Consider the following 13155-nt stretch of genomic DNA (forward strand, 5'->3'; position numbering starts at 1 on the left):
TCGTCATTTCGGTGTTGATCGGCGTTGTGAATTTCCACACCCCGGAATCTGCAAGTGTACGTATTGAAGGTGGGTTTCAGAAAGGATGGGGTTGGTGGTCTTGTGCTGCATAATAGAAGGGTTACCGAAGGAATAACATAATAACGGAAATGAACGGCGAGCCCCTCGGCGGGCCATGACGTCAGTCAGCGCTACGCCGGGTTCAGGTGGTAAGCAGTGCTGGTTGCTGATTGGCTGGTTCGAGGGGCTCGTCCAATGCCTCAACCAGAGACACCTTTCTCATGTGGTGCTTTCGCTTCGTGAATGCTTTTGCTACGCGTGACAGCTCTTCGACTGAAAATGGTGCACATGCGCATGTAAGGGTTTGCAGTGGGAGGCGTAAAATAGTGATGGTTCATGGAAAATTTATAAATTCATGGTTGTAAATAATGGGTACGATGACTTTGAAATTGTTTTGTGTTGTGTAGATTTCTTGAATTTTGTGATTTTTAACAAGTTTGTTCTATAGAGATATAAGTTTTCAGCTTTGTTAGTTAAAGTGATACAATTAAAAAGTATCTATTACCATCTATCTATTACTTTTCATTATATTATGTTTAATTCAATTTGCATCTTTTTGGTATCAAATTTGGTTTTCATAGGTTCCATTATTTCCTAATTTATAGGTTCATTTTTATTGTATACAGGAACTGTGATTTATTTAGCAAACTAAATAAACGAAATATGGAATAACTTATAGTGACAATTTTTTGGCTGAAGAGAAAAATTATAAAAAATAACATTTAACCGTAAAAAATAATATAAACTAAGATTTGCTTAATTAATAGAAAAAGGCATTGTATTTGTATTGCCATAATTTATACTTTCCATCTATAAACCTGTGAGATATTTTTAAAATTCAATAAAGAATGAAAGTGAATAGGAATTTTTATCTAATCCACCTGAAAGGGAAAGATTCTAATAGGGTTACATTTTCCATAACTGTATGAGTGAGCTACAGAACCTCATAAAATTTTTATGTTAGTGTGCATCTCAGGTGTGCACCAATGGACCAAAATTTTCCGATCACTGCACAGTGCATTGTTGCTGATTTCCTCACCATTATTCTAGTTGATACTTATTACGGTGGTTGAGAACTTATTGCATCATCCATAAATAGGTACAGTGTATAGGAAAATTCGGAAAAATACTTAAAGCTTCTTCATCTTTATAATTTTACCTGAATGTACAGTACGAGTTGGGACTTTTAGCTGTTGTTTTTTACACAACTTTGCTCAGTCTTGTATTAACCAAGTGAGAAGGCACTTCATATAGTTAATGATAATAAATTTCAATAATTTAGTAAATTGTTATCTGCGGTATAAGTTACTGTAACTAACGCTCTTACGCTGCAACCAGTTTATGGCCAATAAATCAAACCCTTACTAAATGATCGGCTCAGTCCCCGTAGAGGTAATAAGAGAATCACGCATCAATTATATTAGTTATTAATACTTCCTTTTTTCTCACTTTTTATTTCTTACTTAACATTTTTTTTTATTCTAACATTTTCTTCACTTCATCTCACTTCACCTTTTTCTCATTATTTATATCGTCACATTTCTTCTATTTTCTATCTATCACATTTATTCTATTGACTGATGAATAGTAGAACAGAAATATAAAGCGCCAGGTTTCAAAATTCGATTATTTAGGAACATCATCGTCCTTTTTGTGGTTTAAATGTTTAAATAAATGTCTACATACAGATATGATTCCGACGTTCAATAAAGAGGCACTTTTAGTAACAAACGTCAATATAATCAAGGCTCATTATGTTTTTTTTTCGCACGCATTTACCACACTCATTAATTGTAATCAAATGAGCTAGTTTGTGACATAGACTATGAAGAACTAAACAAAGCAAATCATTGCGACGATTGCCAAATCTTAGGCCGAAGCTGCTAAGGCGGAAAAATTCGAGAAGTATGTAGCAAAGTGAGAGCAAAATATAATTTTCTTTTCCAAGTCCGCTCAGTCACGACATTTACATTTTTAATTTCTATTCATAAATAACTAAACTAACGTCTGCTTCTTTGATCAACAAAAAGAAAAATTTTACGAACTTCTTCCACAAGTGCAGCGGGGATTCCCTAACCTCTAAATCCAGTATCGTATGATATACCTTTTTATTCGTTCCCCGAAATGCGTCACATCACACAAAAGTCGATGGGCAGGTATTGTGCCAGAGTACAACAGCTTTGCCCACAATAGTATAGTCCTTCAATCTATCTTTTCCACAAGAGTGTCGACAATAAGATCTAAACGTGTGCCACACAATCGTTCCGCAAGTCCGGACTTTTATTTATCATTTTCGAGCTAATTCGCGATGATGGTGTAGTGAGTAGGTCCGCGCGTACTCTTATTATCGATAGAACGGCTATCGCGAGCTAATTAATCATCGAAGACGTAAACAACTGCGGTTTACCAGTTTTTTCCGCCTTTAGCAAAAGTGCCCGCAATCGTTTCGGATCATGGCTTATGTTGTAGTAAATATTTGAAAAGAAGCTGGCTGGTGGAAAATACCCGATCCCGTTCCGTCGGACCCAATTCCTCCTCTATATATTCGTAGGAATTATTTCCACTTACCTAATGCTTTGTGTTAATGAGAGAATTTTCTTATGTTTCATTCAACAGATATCCACCATCATCGCTGCTCGGTGCGACATTATGCAACCCTGAATGAAGGACGTCGGTGCGAGCATAGAACGTGGCGCTTGAAGTATCAACAAGCTTCCTTCGTCGTCGTCACCATCAGCTGTCGTCGTCACTGCGACTGACTGGCTCAGCGATCTCTGGACTCGAGCCGAAGGGCGTTCTATCGACGTGCGGAATTCCTCGACCAAAGTAGCGCGGCGCGAGTGATATCACGTATCGCAGCAAGTGATCGTAATCGTGCCCAAGCAGAACGAAGAATCCGCACTTCGGTCGAGCGAGACGATCCTCCACCAGAGTCAGTTAATTGGTCGCAGGCTGTGATAAACGTTACTTACTGTTGGTGTGTTCAAATAATAATTAGAAAATGGGTTCGGCACAGCGCAGCAAACTGATAGGAGTTATCGACGAAGGAACCAACAGCGCGCGCTTTGCGGTAAGTACAAGTGGGGTGCAAGAAGAATCATAGAGAGGAATCTGTACGTTCAAGTATGTTCGGGCCAGTAGTCACGCACACATAAATTATCAAATTTTAAATTATAAATTTGTGATCAAAGTTGTGCGGGTACAAACTTCTTAGCGAAAGATAAACAGATGATCATCTGTTAAAAGGTGTGTGCCACGGCCAACAATTTTGAATCAGCGCACCGCTGGAATAGCCCAAAATCTGTCACGCCGTGACAACATAGAATTTATATAAGAACTTGCCAAACCATCACTTACAGTTAAGACGGAAGTGGCTCAATTTGTGTGTGGAAAATTGATTTTGAATTTTCAAAATGCATTCTTCCGGCAGGCCGTTCAATATTTATTTCACTTGTTTGGTGATTTTTTTGTGAGTTTCAAACAAGTCACAATGGATATTTTTATGACAAAATGAAAAGAATTCTTCAAGGAAATCGAAAGCATTGTATTACAAAATTACAAAAAAGTATTCTATGGAAACAAAATTTCAGTGGAATGTTCTTAAAATAGGGTTACTGCTCGTTGCATACATGTATTTATTCCATATACTCAAATCAATAACAATCGAAAACAAATAATTGGATCGCAAATCGTTTTGTTTCTCATTTTTGTGGTTGTGAAAAAAAAATCAGCTATGACCACGCTTGATAACAACAAAAGGACACATATAGAACCAAAATTTCCCGGGGGAGCATGCAAAATTTTCCATTGAAAATCAATACATTGCCTTATGGCAAATCTAAACAACTCCCCGAAAAAAATCAGAAAGGTTATATACAAGATACGATCGCCCAATGTGAACTATGTAAAACAGTTTATAATATAATAATTATAATGATAAATTATTTATTTGATTACACTTATAACGCAATCCACGCAAAATGACACATAAATAATATGATCGTCTTTAACTGGGATGAAATTTTGCACATATCTTTGGCACAGCAGACTGATAATTTTCCACTAATTAAAAAAAAAATCGACCCTCCAGTAATTTGACATGCACCTTTTGCAAGAAGTACTTTGGGTTTGACCGAAGTGTGACAATCCATTCAAAAATCTCTAATGATTCATACAAAAAGTGTAACATAGGGGGCAGGGGGGTTTGGACATTTTTGCGTTTGGGGAGGTTGTTTTCAACGAGATTTTATTTTGAAAATTTTGTGTTGTTTACCTCCGAAAACACTTAGCATTCAATAGGAAATTCAAATTCCTGAGTTTTCTTCAGACAAACGACATTTTTAAGTGATTTTTGTTGATGTAACATGCTTTTTTAGTAAAATCATTGTAAGTTACCAATATATTCATTATCATTGTGTAACTTGCTACTGCACCAGGAAATCACCCACTGCTTTCATTGCACTCGGCGGATGTATCGCCTTACTCTGATCACTGTCGGACTCTGACTGAAGGGAGAGCGATGCTTGGTTACTTGCTCATCATCAACACCAAGACGGCATAAACAGTATATAATGTAGAGTGGTATATAACAGGGCTGTCTCGCCCCACACATTCCCCTTTCTCTCCGGATTTTTGTGTTAGCCTTCTGTAATTATAACTTGTCTATGGTTTTCTCTTTTATTGTAAATCCATTTTTGAGCTTCCATTTTATTTAACTCTCAGTGATAATACCACTATAAAAATTTTATTACAGAATGCAATTTAAGGCATTCTAATCGAGAACCATTTTCACCGGAATATTATCCGATATTCAGGCAGCGAACCGATATTCCCGGTTCTAACAGTTGTAGTTCATACGCCTCATCCATATTCTTCAAGACTCCATGTGCATGTTGGTCCTCTACGAGTATTGTCATGGCCTTTTACCCGTAGACGGCCATGGCATTTTGTTGGTGATTAATTCGGTCGGAGCGTCTTATGGATTGAAAAGTAAGTACGATTTTCTGCCTCGATGTTGTCGTATCCACCTTCAGCTGCTGGGCGAACCGCAACAACTCAACACCACGACCTTCGCTTACGAAATATTTCACAAAACTGAAGGCTCATTCTCCCATCTGACACTTTCCCATCTAGCGCTAATCACTAATGTTCGAGGGCTGCGGACTCGATCAAATCCAATTTTCAAGATGTTTTGCTTGAAACCCGCTTCTTTGTGTTTAGTGTACACGTTACGATTTTCTCACATTGAAATATGATTATGTTTTTTTGGATTTACTGCGTATTTTAAATTAATGTGTTGAATGTGTAATTAATACTTATTGTTTACTCGTATGAGGTATTCACTCCATAGATTTCAAAGGATATGCTTTGTTTGAAATTAATTAGTATGAGTTTATTTTGTGGATCATTAGTTGAATAAAGTACACAAACACAATGATCGCCATAGTTTCAGCCTTGTGCGATGTTCAGCACAATTCCAAATAATTCAGTATCTTGCTTGTATCTCGCAAGCTACAAAGTCACTAACACCAGGGATGGCATTGTACACCTCGACTCAGAACGAGCAAACCATGTAAACGGTCGTACGAAAATGCTGTCAAATCGAGCCCCCTTTGTCCAAACAATCTCCTGCATTAGTCTTATTGAAACGAAAAGCTGAAAAACTGATCACAATCGATACAAACTTGTGATGCAGTTACATTGGCTTCTTCTGAGTCTCTTCCTGTCATGTACATCGTCTTTCACGTATTCATGACTATAGCAGGTTTTATCCATCTTGTTGAAGTTAAATGTGAAAGCACCCATGCCGACGTTACTGAACGGATCTTATACAAATCATACTAATAGTGTTATCCATCCCAAAACGTGACTCTCTGAATGTTCCGAAGGGATCCAAAGCGTCTGTGAAATACGAAATACACGGGATGCCCAATCCAATGTCGCCTTAACTAATCTTGTTAGTTTATCCAAAAATTTACATTAACTGCCACAGCAAACGAATATAATAAAGCGATTCTGATTTAAATACTCTACCTATAGTTGCAAATTTTCAATTTCAGTTGGTGGATTTCGGGTGATATGAATTCCACCATTCATTTTCACTTCCCCCACTGAAAACTGACAATGAACGCCTAGCATTTTCAGGAGTAAGGCAAAACAAAGCACTCGTAGCTCATCGCATGCAGCCCGCAATGGTAGTCCATTAGGTTCATTCATTGCTACATAAATGGAATTGAGTGGCGAATATAAATACATGGTGAATGTTATCATTTACCAGAAGAGATTTGTGGCGGACGAATTACATATTCATCCCGCTGTTAGTGAGTTGAGTTCATTTTCCATCTACTTCCATCTGATTGAGAACCAAAAAGGAGATGAAGAGAGGATTAAGAAAATGAAAGTATAAACAAATCGCACTCAGCATACATTGTCGAAAGATTGTAACTATGCTTCTGCCGCATACGCAGGAGGTCGTGGGATCAATCACATACCCGTTCCATTCTCCTACTTTATTTATCTTCTTATATTTCTCATGTTTTAGCAATCACTAAGATTGATAGTTTATATCTTCTAATCTTTACCTACAACTTGACTAACTCTAGCAGCAGCTATTAGAAATAAAAAACTTGTTTCGGCATCCGATTGAAATATACCATCTTTTGATAAATATCACATTGGCAACCGGATAACCAAGACGAGCCTCTGCCATATATTCCAATAATATTATGCATGAGCTCTTAGCGAGTGCAGAAATATCCGCAGCTTGCAGTTGGCAAGTGACTGCGTCTTCAATTCCTTCCCATCTCCGGTAGCCCGAAAGGACGTGGCCAACGCTGTTTGCTATCCACTACTAGCAGGGGGAGAAGGCGGAGCACTGAATCCCTACCCCGACATGTGCTGGTTCTAAAATGTAAACAACAGTGTTAATTCTCTACCACCTTTTTGTTATGGCGAGGGAATTTTTATGCACACTTTTGTTTTCGATATTTTATCAAAATTAAACACTCAATCGTGTAGCAATATAACGATGTGGTATGCTTGAGATACCTGCTTGATTAAAGGGACTCGAAAAAGAATTTATTTACAGTAACTAACCGAATATAAAAATGTTCGCATTAACGATTGCGCCCTAACAGTGGTTCTAAGCTTCGATGCAGAGTACTCGAGCTTTGTTCGCCAGTGACAGGCGTATGAGGCCCTTGACTACTAGCGCTCTCGAATTATGCATATTGAGGTTGAAGTGCAAATCCCATACTCCCTCCATTGGTACCCTATGCAAATTCGATGGATCTTATCAATCACGTAGTAACAACTACGAAATGCATGGTTGTTATAATTTTCATGCTCTACTTTGTAAATGCAATATTCTTCTCATAAGATAAGAGATTATTTTAAAAGTATCGATATAATATGGGCCTTGGCTGATTTTGATCGCTTTTGGAGTGAAACATTGTGATTTCACATAAACAAAAGTCAAGTATAATGTACTGCTGAATCTGGCAATCTGAATAAGGATTTCAAAAGAAAAACATGAGTATCACTAATGTCTAATCTACGAAGTACACCGTAACTATGCTATGCTATGCTATACTATGCAATTTGCCATCAAAGCTCTCCAAAAGCGCCATTGCGGCATCCACAATTTCAGAAACTTCAATATTACTTTCTCCCAACATGCCTCTGCTGTTTTTTTTAAATTCGCTTTTTTCTCTATTCCATGATCCAGTAGAAGCATAAGCACTAGATTGCTAGTGCCACTGTATGAATAAGAAGCATTTTATTAAATCATGTTACAATAAGCTGAATTCGGCAGATTATTATGCATTATGTATAGTGGATTTTTTGTTTTATCACCAACATCGATTTGTCAATTATGGTACCGGTACTTTGGTTGCTAGGCCGAGGAAACTAAATGTTTATTACATGAACAGGTGAGCTATTGATAATCTAATACTAAGTTTAGATTCTTAGACTTTTTTCCTCTTCTTCTTCAATGGCTCTACATTCCAACTGGATCTTGGTCTGCATTTCAACTATTCTATTAGCATTTCCTCAGCTTTTCAATGCTCGCCATTGCATGAGTATGTAATGTATCTTCTGTGGAGAATACAATGAAATATAAGTTGTCGAGGAAGTTTCCAACTCGAAATCATCCTAGACCGGACCGAGAATCAAACTCGCCATCTCTGGTTTGGCAATCCTATGCCCTTGCTCGCAAGGCGACTGGAGACCCTCTTACTAAGTTCAGATTACACAAGTGGATTGAGCAAATCGCTTGGCTTGAACGTTCAAACTCCTTAGTTCAACTCACTTGAACGAAAAGAAAATTTGAGCTGAAAATATCAAATTAATTGCCTTGTCAATTCGTGGTATGCTACATTTCATTTCATAATTCATTACCGTCCGCTCAAAAAACTTCCTTTCTTCTTTCTAGTGCTCTTAATACACCATTGCATTTTTCATCATCGATCAAACCATTTCAACTCTGTTCCTTTCAACACGCTCACGCCATGGCGTGTACTAGTTTCCAACTCGCAAACCCTTCTTTAAATCTAGCTGGCGATCATCTTAACTTGCACTTCATTACTTTACTTTACTTGGCGGTCTTCCTAACACACCATTATTTTCTGCAAAAACACACAAACCATTTCATCTGTACCTGGCAGTCCTCCAAACTCGTTATTGCGGTCCCCAAAACACGCAAACCATTTCGTTTTACTCGGCGGTCCACTAAACTCGCCATTGCGGTTCTCAAAACACGCAAACCATTTCATCTTTACCTGGCGGTCCTCCAAACTCGCCATTGCGGTCCTCAAAACACACAAACCATTGCATCTTTACCTGGCGGTCCTGCAAACTCGTCCTGCAAACTTGCGGTCCTCAAAACTCACAAACCATTGCATCTTTACCTGGCGGTCCTGCAAACTCGCCATTGCGGTCCTCAAAACACGCAAACCATTTCATCTTTACTTGGCGGTCCACTAAACACGCCATTGCGGTCCTCAAAACACGCAAACCATTTCTTCTTTACCTGGCGGTCCTCCAAACTCGCCTTTGCGGTCCTCAAAACACGCAAACCATTTCGTCTTTAGTTGGCGGTCCACTAAACACGCCATTGCGGTCCTCAAAACACGCAAACCATTTCTTCTTTACCTGGCGGTCCTCCAAACTCGCCATTGCGGTCCTCAAAACACGCAAACCATTTCTTCTTTACCTGGCGGACCTCCAAACTCGCCATTGCGGTCCTCAAAACACGCAAACCATTCCGTCTTTACTTTACGGTATACTTAACTCACCATTGCGGTCCTCAAAACACGCAAACAATTTCGAACCTATTCCGTTCCACTTACCAACACGCCGCCGCGTCTCTCCCAACGTCCCAACTCGCAGTACCGCTTCCGTAAACACTGCAAAAGGCAAACAACCTTCTTGTTTTTTTTCTCTTGGAATTTTTCTCTGAGATTTCGCAGTGGGTGATTTCCATGGCACAGTATTATTATTGAGCATATTAGTTAGCATTATTCCGCTGCATACTAACAAAAATAAGCGGTAAATCCTGCCACTGTCGCCAAATGTGTAACTTGCTACTGCACCAGGAAATCACCCACTGCTTTCATTGCACTCGGCGGATGTATCGCCTTACTCTGATCACTGTCGGACTCTGACTGAAGGGAGAGCGATGCTTGGTTACTGGCTCATCATCAACACCAAGACGGCATAAACAGTATATAATGTAGAGTGGTATATAACAGGGCTGTCTCGCCCCACACAATCATCTAACATTTTTTTTCAGAGGCTCATTTTAGAGATGCTTAACCTATGCATACAATCCATCACTGTTAAATAACTTACAGTGACCTGCATAATAAAAAGCCCACTTGCCAAATTTTCAGCCAAATTGGTTCACACGAAATCGAGATCTAGATCTCCAAAGTTGACCATTTTGTATGAAAAACGGCGAGTGGGCTTTTTATTATGCCGGTCACTGTAAATTCACTGTTTAAAGCTTAATTTCTTAACATGTCTGTTTTAACCATACACTATGTCCATTTCACCCGCATTCTTTTAAATCGAGATTTTTTCGTCCTGATTTTCACTGTCAAAAAATCACAAAATCCGATTATTTTCCACTAAATTGACTTCAAGTCACCGTAGTGGTTTAGTTCCCCAAGCCATCGTAGTTGGTTTAGTTGGTAAGTATTTTAGTTCCCCAATATTACGAAGTTTTCCTTGTGAAAAAGACGCGATTCCTTCCGATAATTAATGGACATGAATTTTAAGATTTTACGTTTTATATACTGACTGAAAATAACTAATTGGTCTATTTTTTCATCTACGTTGGTCACTAAAGTGACTATTTTGAACTACATTGATCGCTTCTAGCGCTGCTACTAGCTTTCACTCAAAGAGTGCATTTCCTCGGTTTAATGCAAAGGAAGATATGATCCCTTCTGTCAAAGGATTCATTTGGTCGGCAGCAGGAAAGAAAGGATATGACTCATTGTTTCTTTTCGGGCATTTGCTCGGTGGAAATGCAGATAAAACCCCTTTTTGAAAGTCAGACATTTGCTCGGTTTAGGGCTAGGGAAGATATGATCCCTTTTTTCACAGGATGCATTTCCCCTTCTGCAGGAAAGAGATGATATGGTTCCTTCTTTCGATTCGGAAATTTGTTAGGTTTTAGGAAGGGTAAATATAATCCCTTCTTTCGAAGGATGCTTGTTCCAGACAGTACACAAGAGAGGACATGACTTCTTATTTCAATACAGGTATTTGCTCTGTTGAAGGCAATGACTCAATTCATCGAGCTCGTTGTTTGAGATCCAGTTGTGAGGCCATCAGGCCCGAATTATATACCGCAGGCATATGTTAATGAACACCTGAAGCCATTGAGTGTTCTCCACTGATACATACCATGTTTCGCTAGTGTATAACAGCACAGATTTCACGTTAGAGTTGAAAATTCGTATTTTGGTGTGTTCACTTATTTGCCTGTTTTTCCAGATATTTCTTAAACTCGCAAAGGCAGCCCTTGCTTTCTTAATCAGTGCGCCTATGTCGATCTTGGTACCGCCGTCTGACGCCATTTGGCTACCAAGATATTGGAAGCTTTCAACATTCTCCACTGGTTGCCCGGCTACTGTGAAACTGGAAGGAGTCACCGTGTTTACATCCAACGATTTGGTTTTTTTGACGTTGATGACTAAACCTGCCGAAGAGGAGCGCTCGGCAAGGTCGTTGAGCTTACTTTGCATATCAGAGCGCCTTTGCGCGAGGAATGCAACGTCATCAGCCAATTCGAAGTCGTTTAGGTGCTCCAGCTCCATGGTTGTAGGCTGCCATAACAGCCCGCGGTTTGGTTCACGGTCAATCGCATCTACCAGAATCTCATCGATTACGATGAGGAACAGTAACGGTGATAGAATACATCCTTGCCTCACACCAGCTACGACCCGGAAAGGGTCGGACAGGACCCCATTGTGCAGCACTCTACACGAAAAGGCCTCGTACTGTGCTTCGATGAGGCCGATGATTTTCTCAGGAACCCCCTTGCGTCTCAGGGCGCCCCACATATTCTCGTGATTGAGACGGTCGAAAGCTTTTTCGTAGTCAATGAATACCAAATAAAGGGACTCTTGGAATTCATTGACCTGCTCCAGAATGATGCGGAGCGTGACAATATGGATATTCCGGCACGGAATCAAGCCTGCTGCCGCCGGAGAGTCGCATCGATCTTCTCCTGAATCCGGGCTAGGATAATTTTGCACAGAACTTTGAGAACGGTACACAGCAACATAATGCCTCGCCAGTTATCGCATACAATCAGATCACCCTTTTTGGGCACCTTCACTAAGATACCTTGCATCCAGTCGACCGGGAAAGTTGCGGTGTTCCAGATATTACGAAATAAACGATGGAGTAGTTGAGCGGATGTGGATTGAGCTTTGAGCATCTCGACTGATATGCGATCGACCCCTGGGGCTTTATTCGATTTCATGCTTTGGATGGCTGTTTGAATCTCTAGCAGTGATGGAGCTTCGGTATTGACGCGTGTTATACGTCGGACTCTAGGCAGATCATGCCGAGGTGGTGATGGCATGACTGGCACTTGAAAAAGTTGTTCGAACTGCTCGAACCAGCATTTCAGCTGGTCAGTTGAGTCGGTCAATAACTGATCATTCGCGTCTTTCACAGGCATCGTTGCATTCATCTTCGCCCTGCTTAAGCGTCGTGAGATATCGTAGAGGAGGCGAATGTCCCCGGCTGCGGCGTCTCTCTCTCCTTCGTCGGCCAGAGAGTCTGCCCACGCTCGCTTGTTCGTCCACATGAGCGTTTTACTTCCTTCGCAAGAGCTGCGTATCGTTGACGGGCTAAGACTTTGGCTCCTCTGGTTTTCGATCGCTCTATCGCGGTTTTGACTTCTCTTCGCTCCTCTATCTTCCTCCAGGTATCATCGGTGATCCATTGTTTTCTCTGGGTGCGTAGTTCGCCCAGATTGTTCTCGCTAGTGGCGATGAAGGCATTCTTGATGGCGGTCCATTGGTCTTCCACGCTGCCACTTTCCGGAATATCTGCAGCACGCGTCTCCAGTTCTTCAACGAAGGACCGTTTCACCGTGGCATCTTCCAGTCGGCGTGTGTTGAATCGTCGTCCAACTCTCTCCTCCTGTCGACGAATCCGCGCAATACGCAGGCGTATTTTGCCGATGAGGAGGTGATGATCAGACGCGATATCGGCACTACGTTTATTCCGTACATCAAGAAGGCTCCGTTTCCATTTTCGGCTGATTGACTGACGATTTGATTTTCTGTAAAGCCGTCACGGGAGAACCACGAGACCTTGTGAACCGGTCGATGAGGGAAGAGCGATCCCCCGATTACCATGTCGTTATTACCACAAAATTCTGCGAACAGCTCTCCGTTTTCGCTCATTTCTCCGATACCATGGCGTCCCATAATGCGCTCATGGTTCGAGTTGTCGGATCCGATCTTCGCATTGAAGTCGCCCAAACAGATCTTGATATCACCCTTCGGAATTTTATCTACGACGGCATTGAGTTGACTGTAGAAGTTCTCTTTGTCTTGCAGATTGAAT

The 13155-nt window shown here is 40.5% G+C and overlaps 1 protein-coding gene across 5 annotated transcripts in view; it reads left to right on the plus strand.

Moving 5' to 3' along the window:
* Positions 1-13155, plus strand: part of LOC134224692 (glycerol kinase) — a 43194-nt gene that overhangs the window by 408 nt on the left and 29631 nt on the right. For 2 of the 5 annotated variants that reach the window (XM_062704212.1, XM_062704213.1), the window contains exon 2: positions 2677-3130. In XM_062704212.1, the coding sequence (XP_062560196.1) occupies positions 3062-3130 (69 nt within the window). In that variant the 5' untranslated portion in view covers positions 2677-3061. Of the gene's footprint in view, positions 70-2252; positions 2608-2676; positions 3131-13155 lie in introns of those variants that run through there. The other 3 variants (XM_062704208.1, XM_062704211.1, XM_062704210.1) reach the window with 3 other exon arrangements.

Source organism: Armigeres subalbatus, chromosome 3 (genome assembly GCF_024139115.2).
Source record: "Armigeres subalbatus isolate Guangzhou_Male chromosome 3, GZ_Asu_2, whole genome shotgun sequence".
In the NCBI taxonomy this organism is placed as follows: domain Eukaryota; kingdom Metazoa; phylum Arthropoda; class Insecta; order Diptera; family Culicidae; genus Armigeres; species Armigeres subalbatus.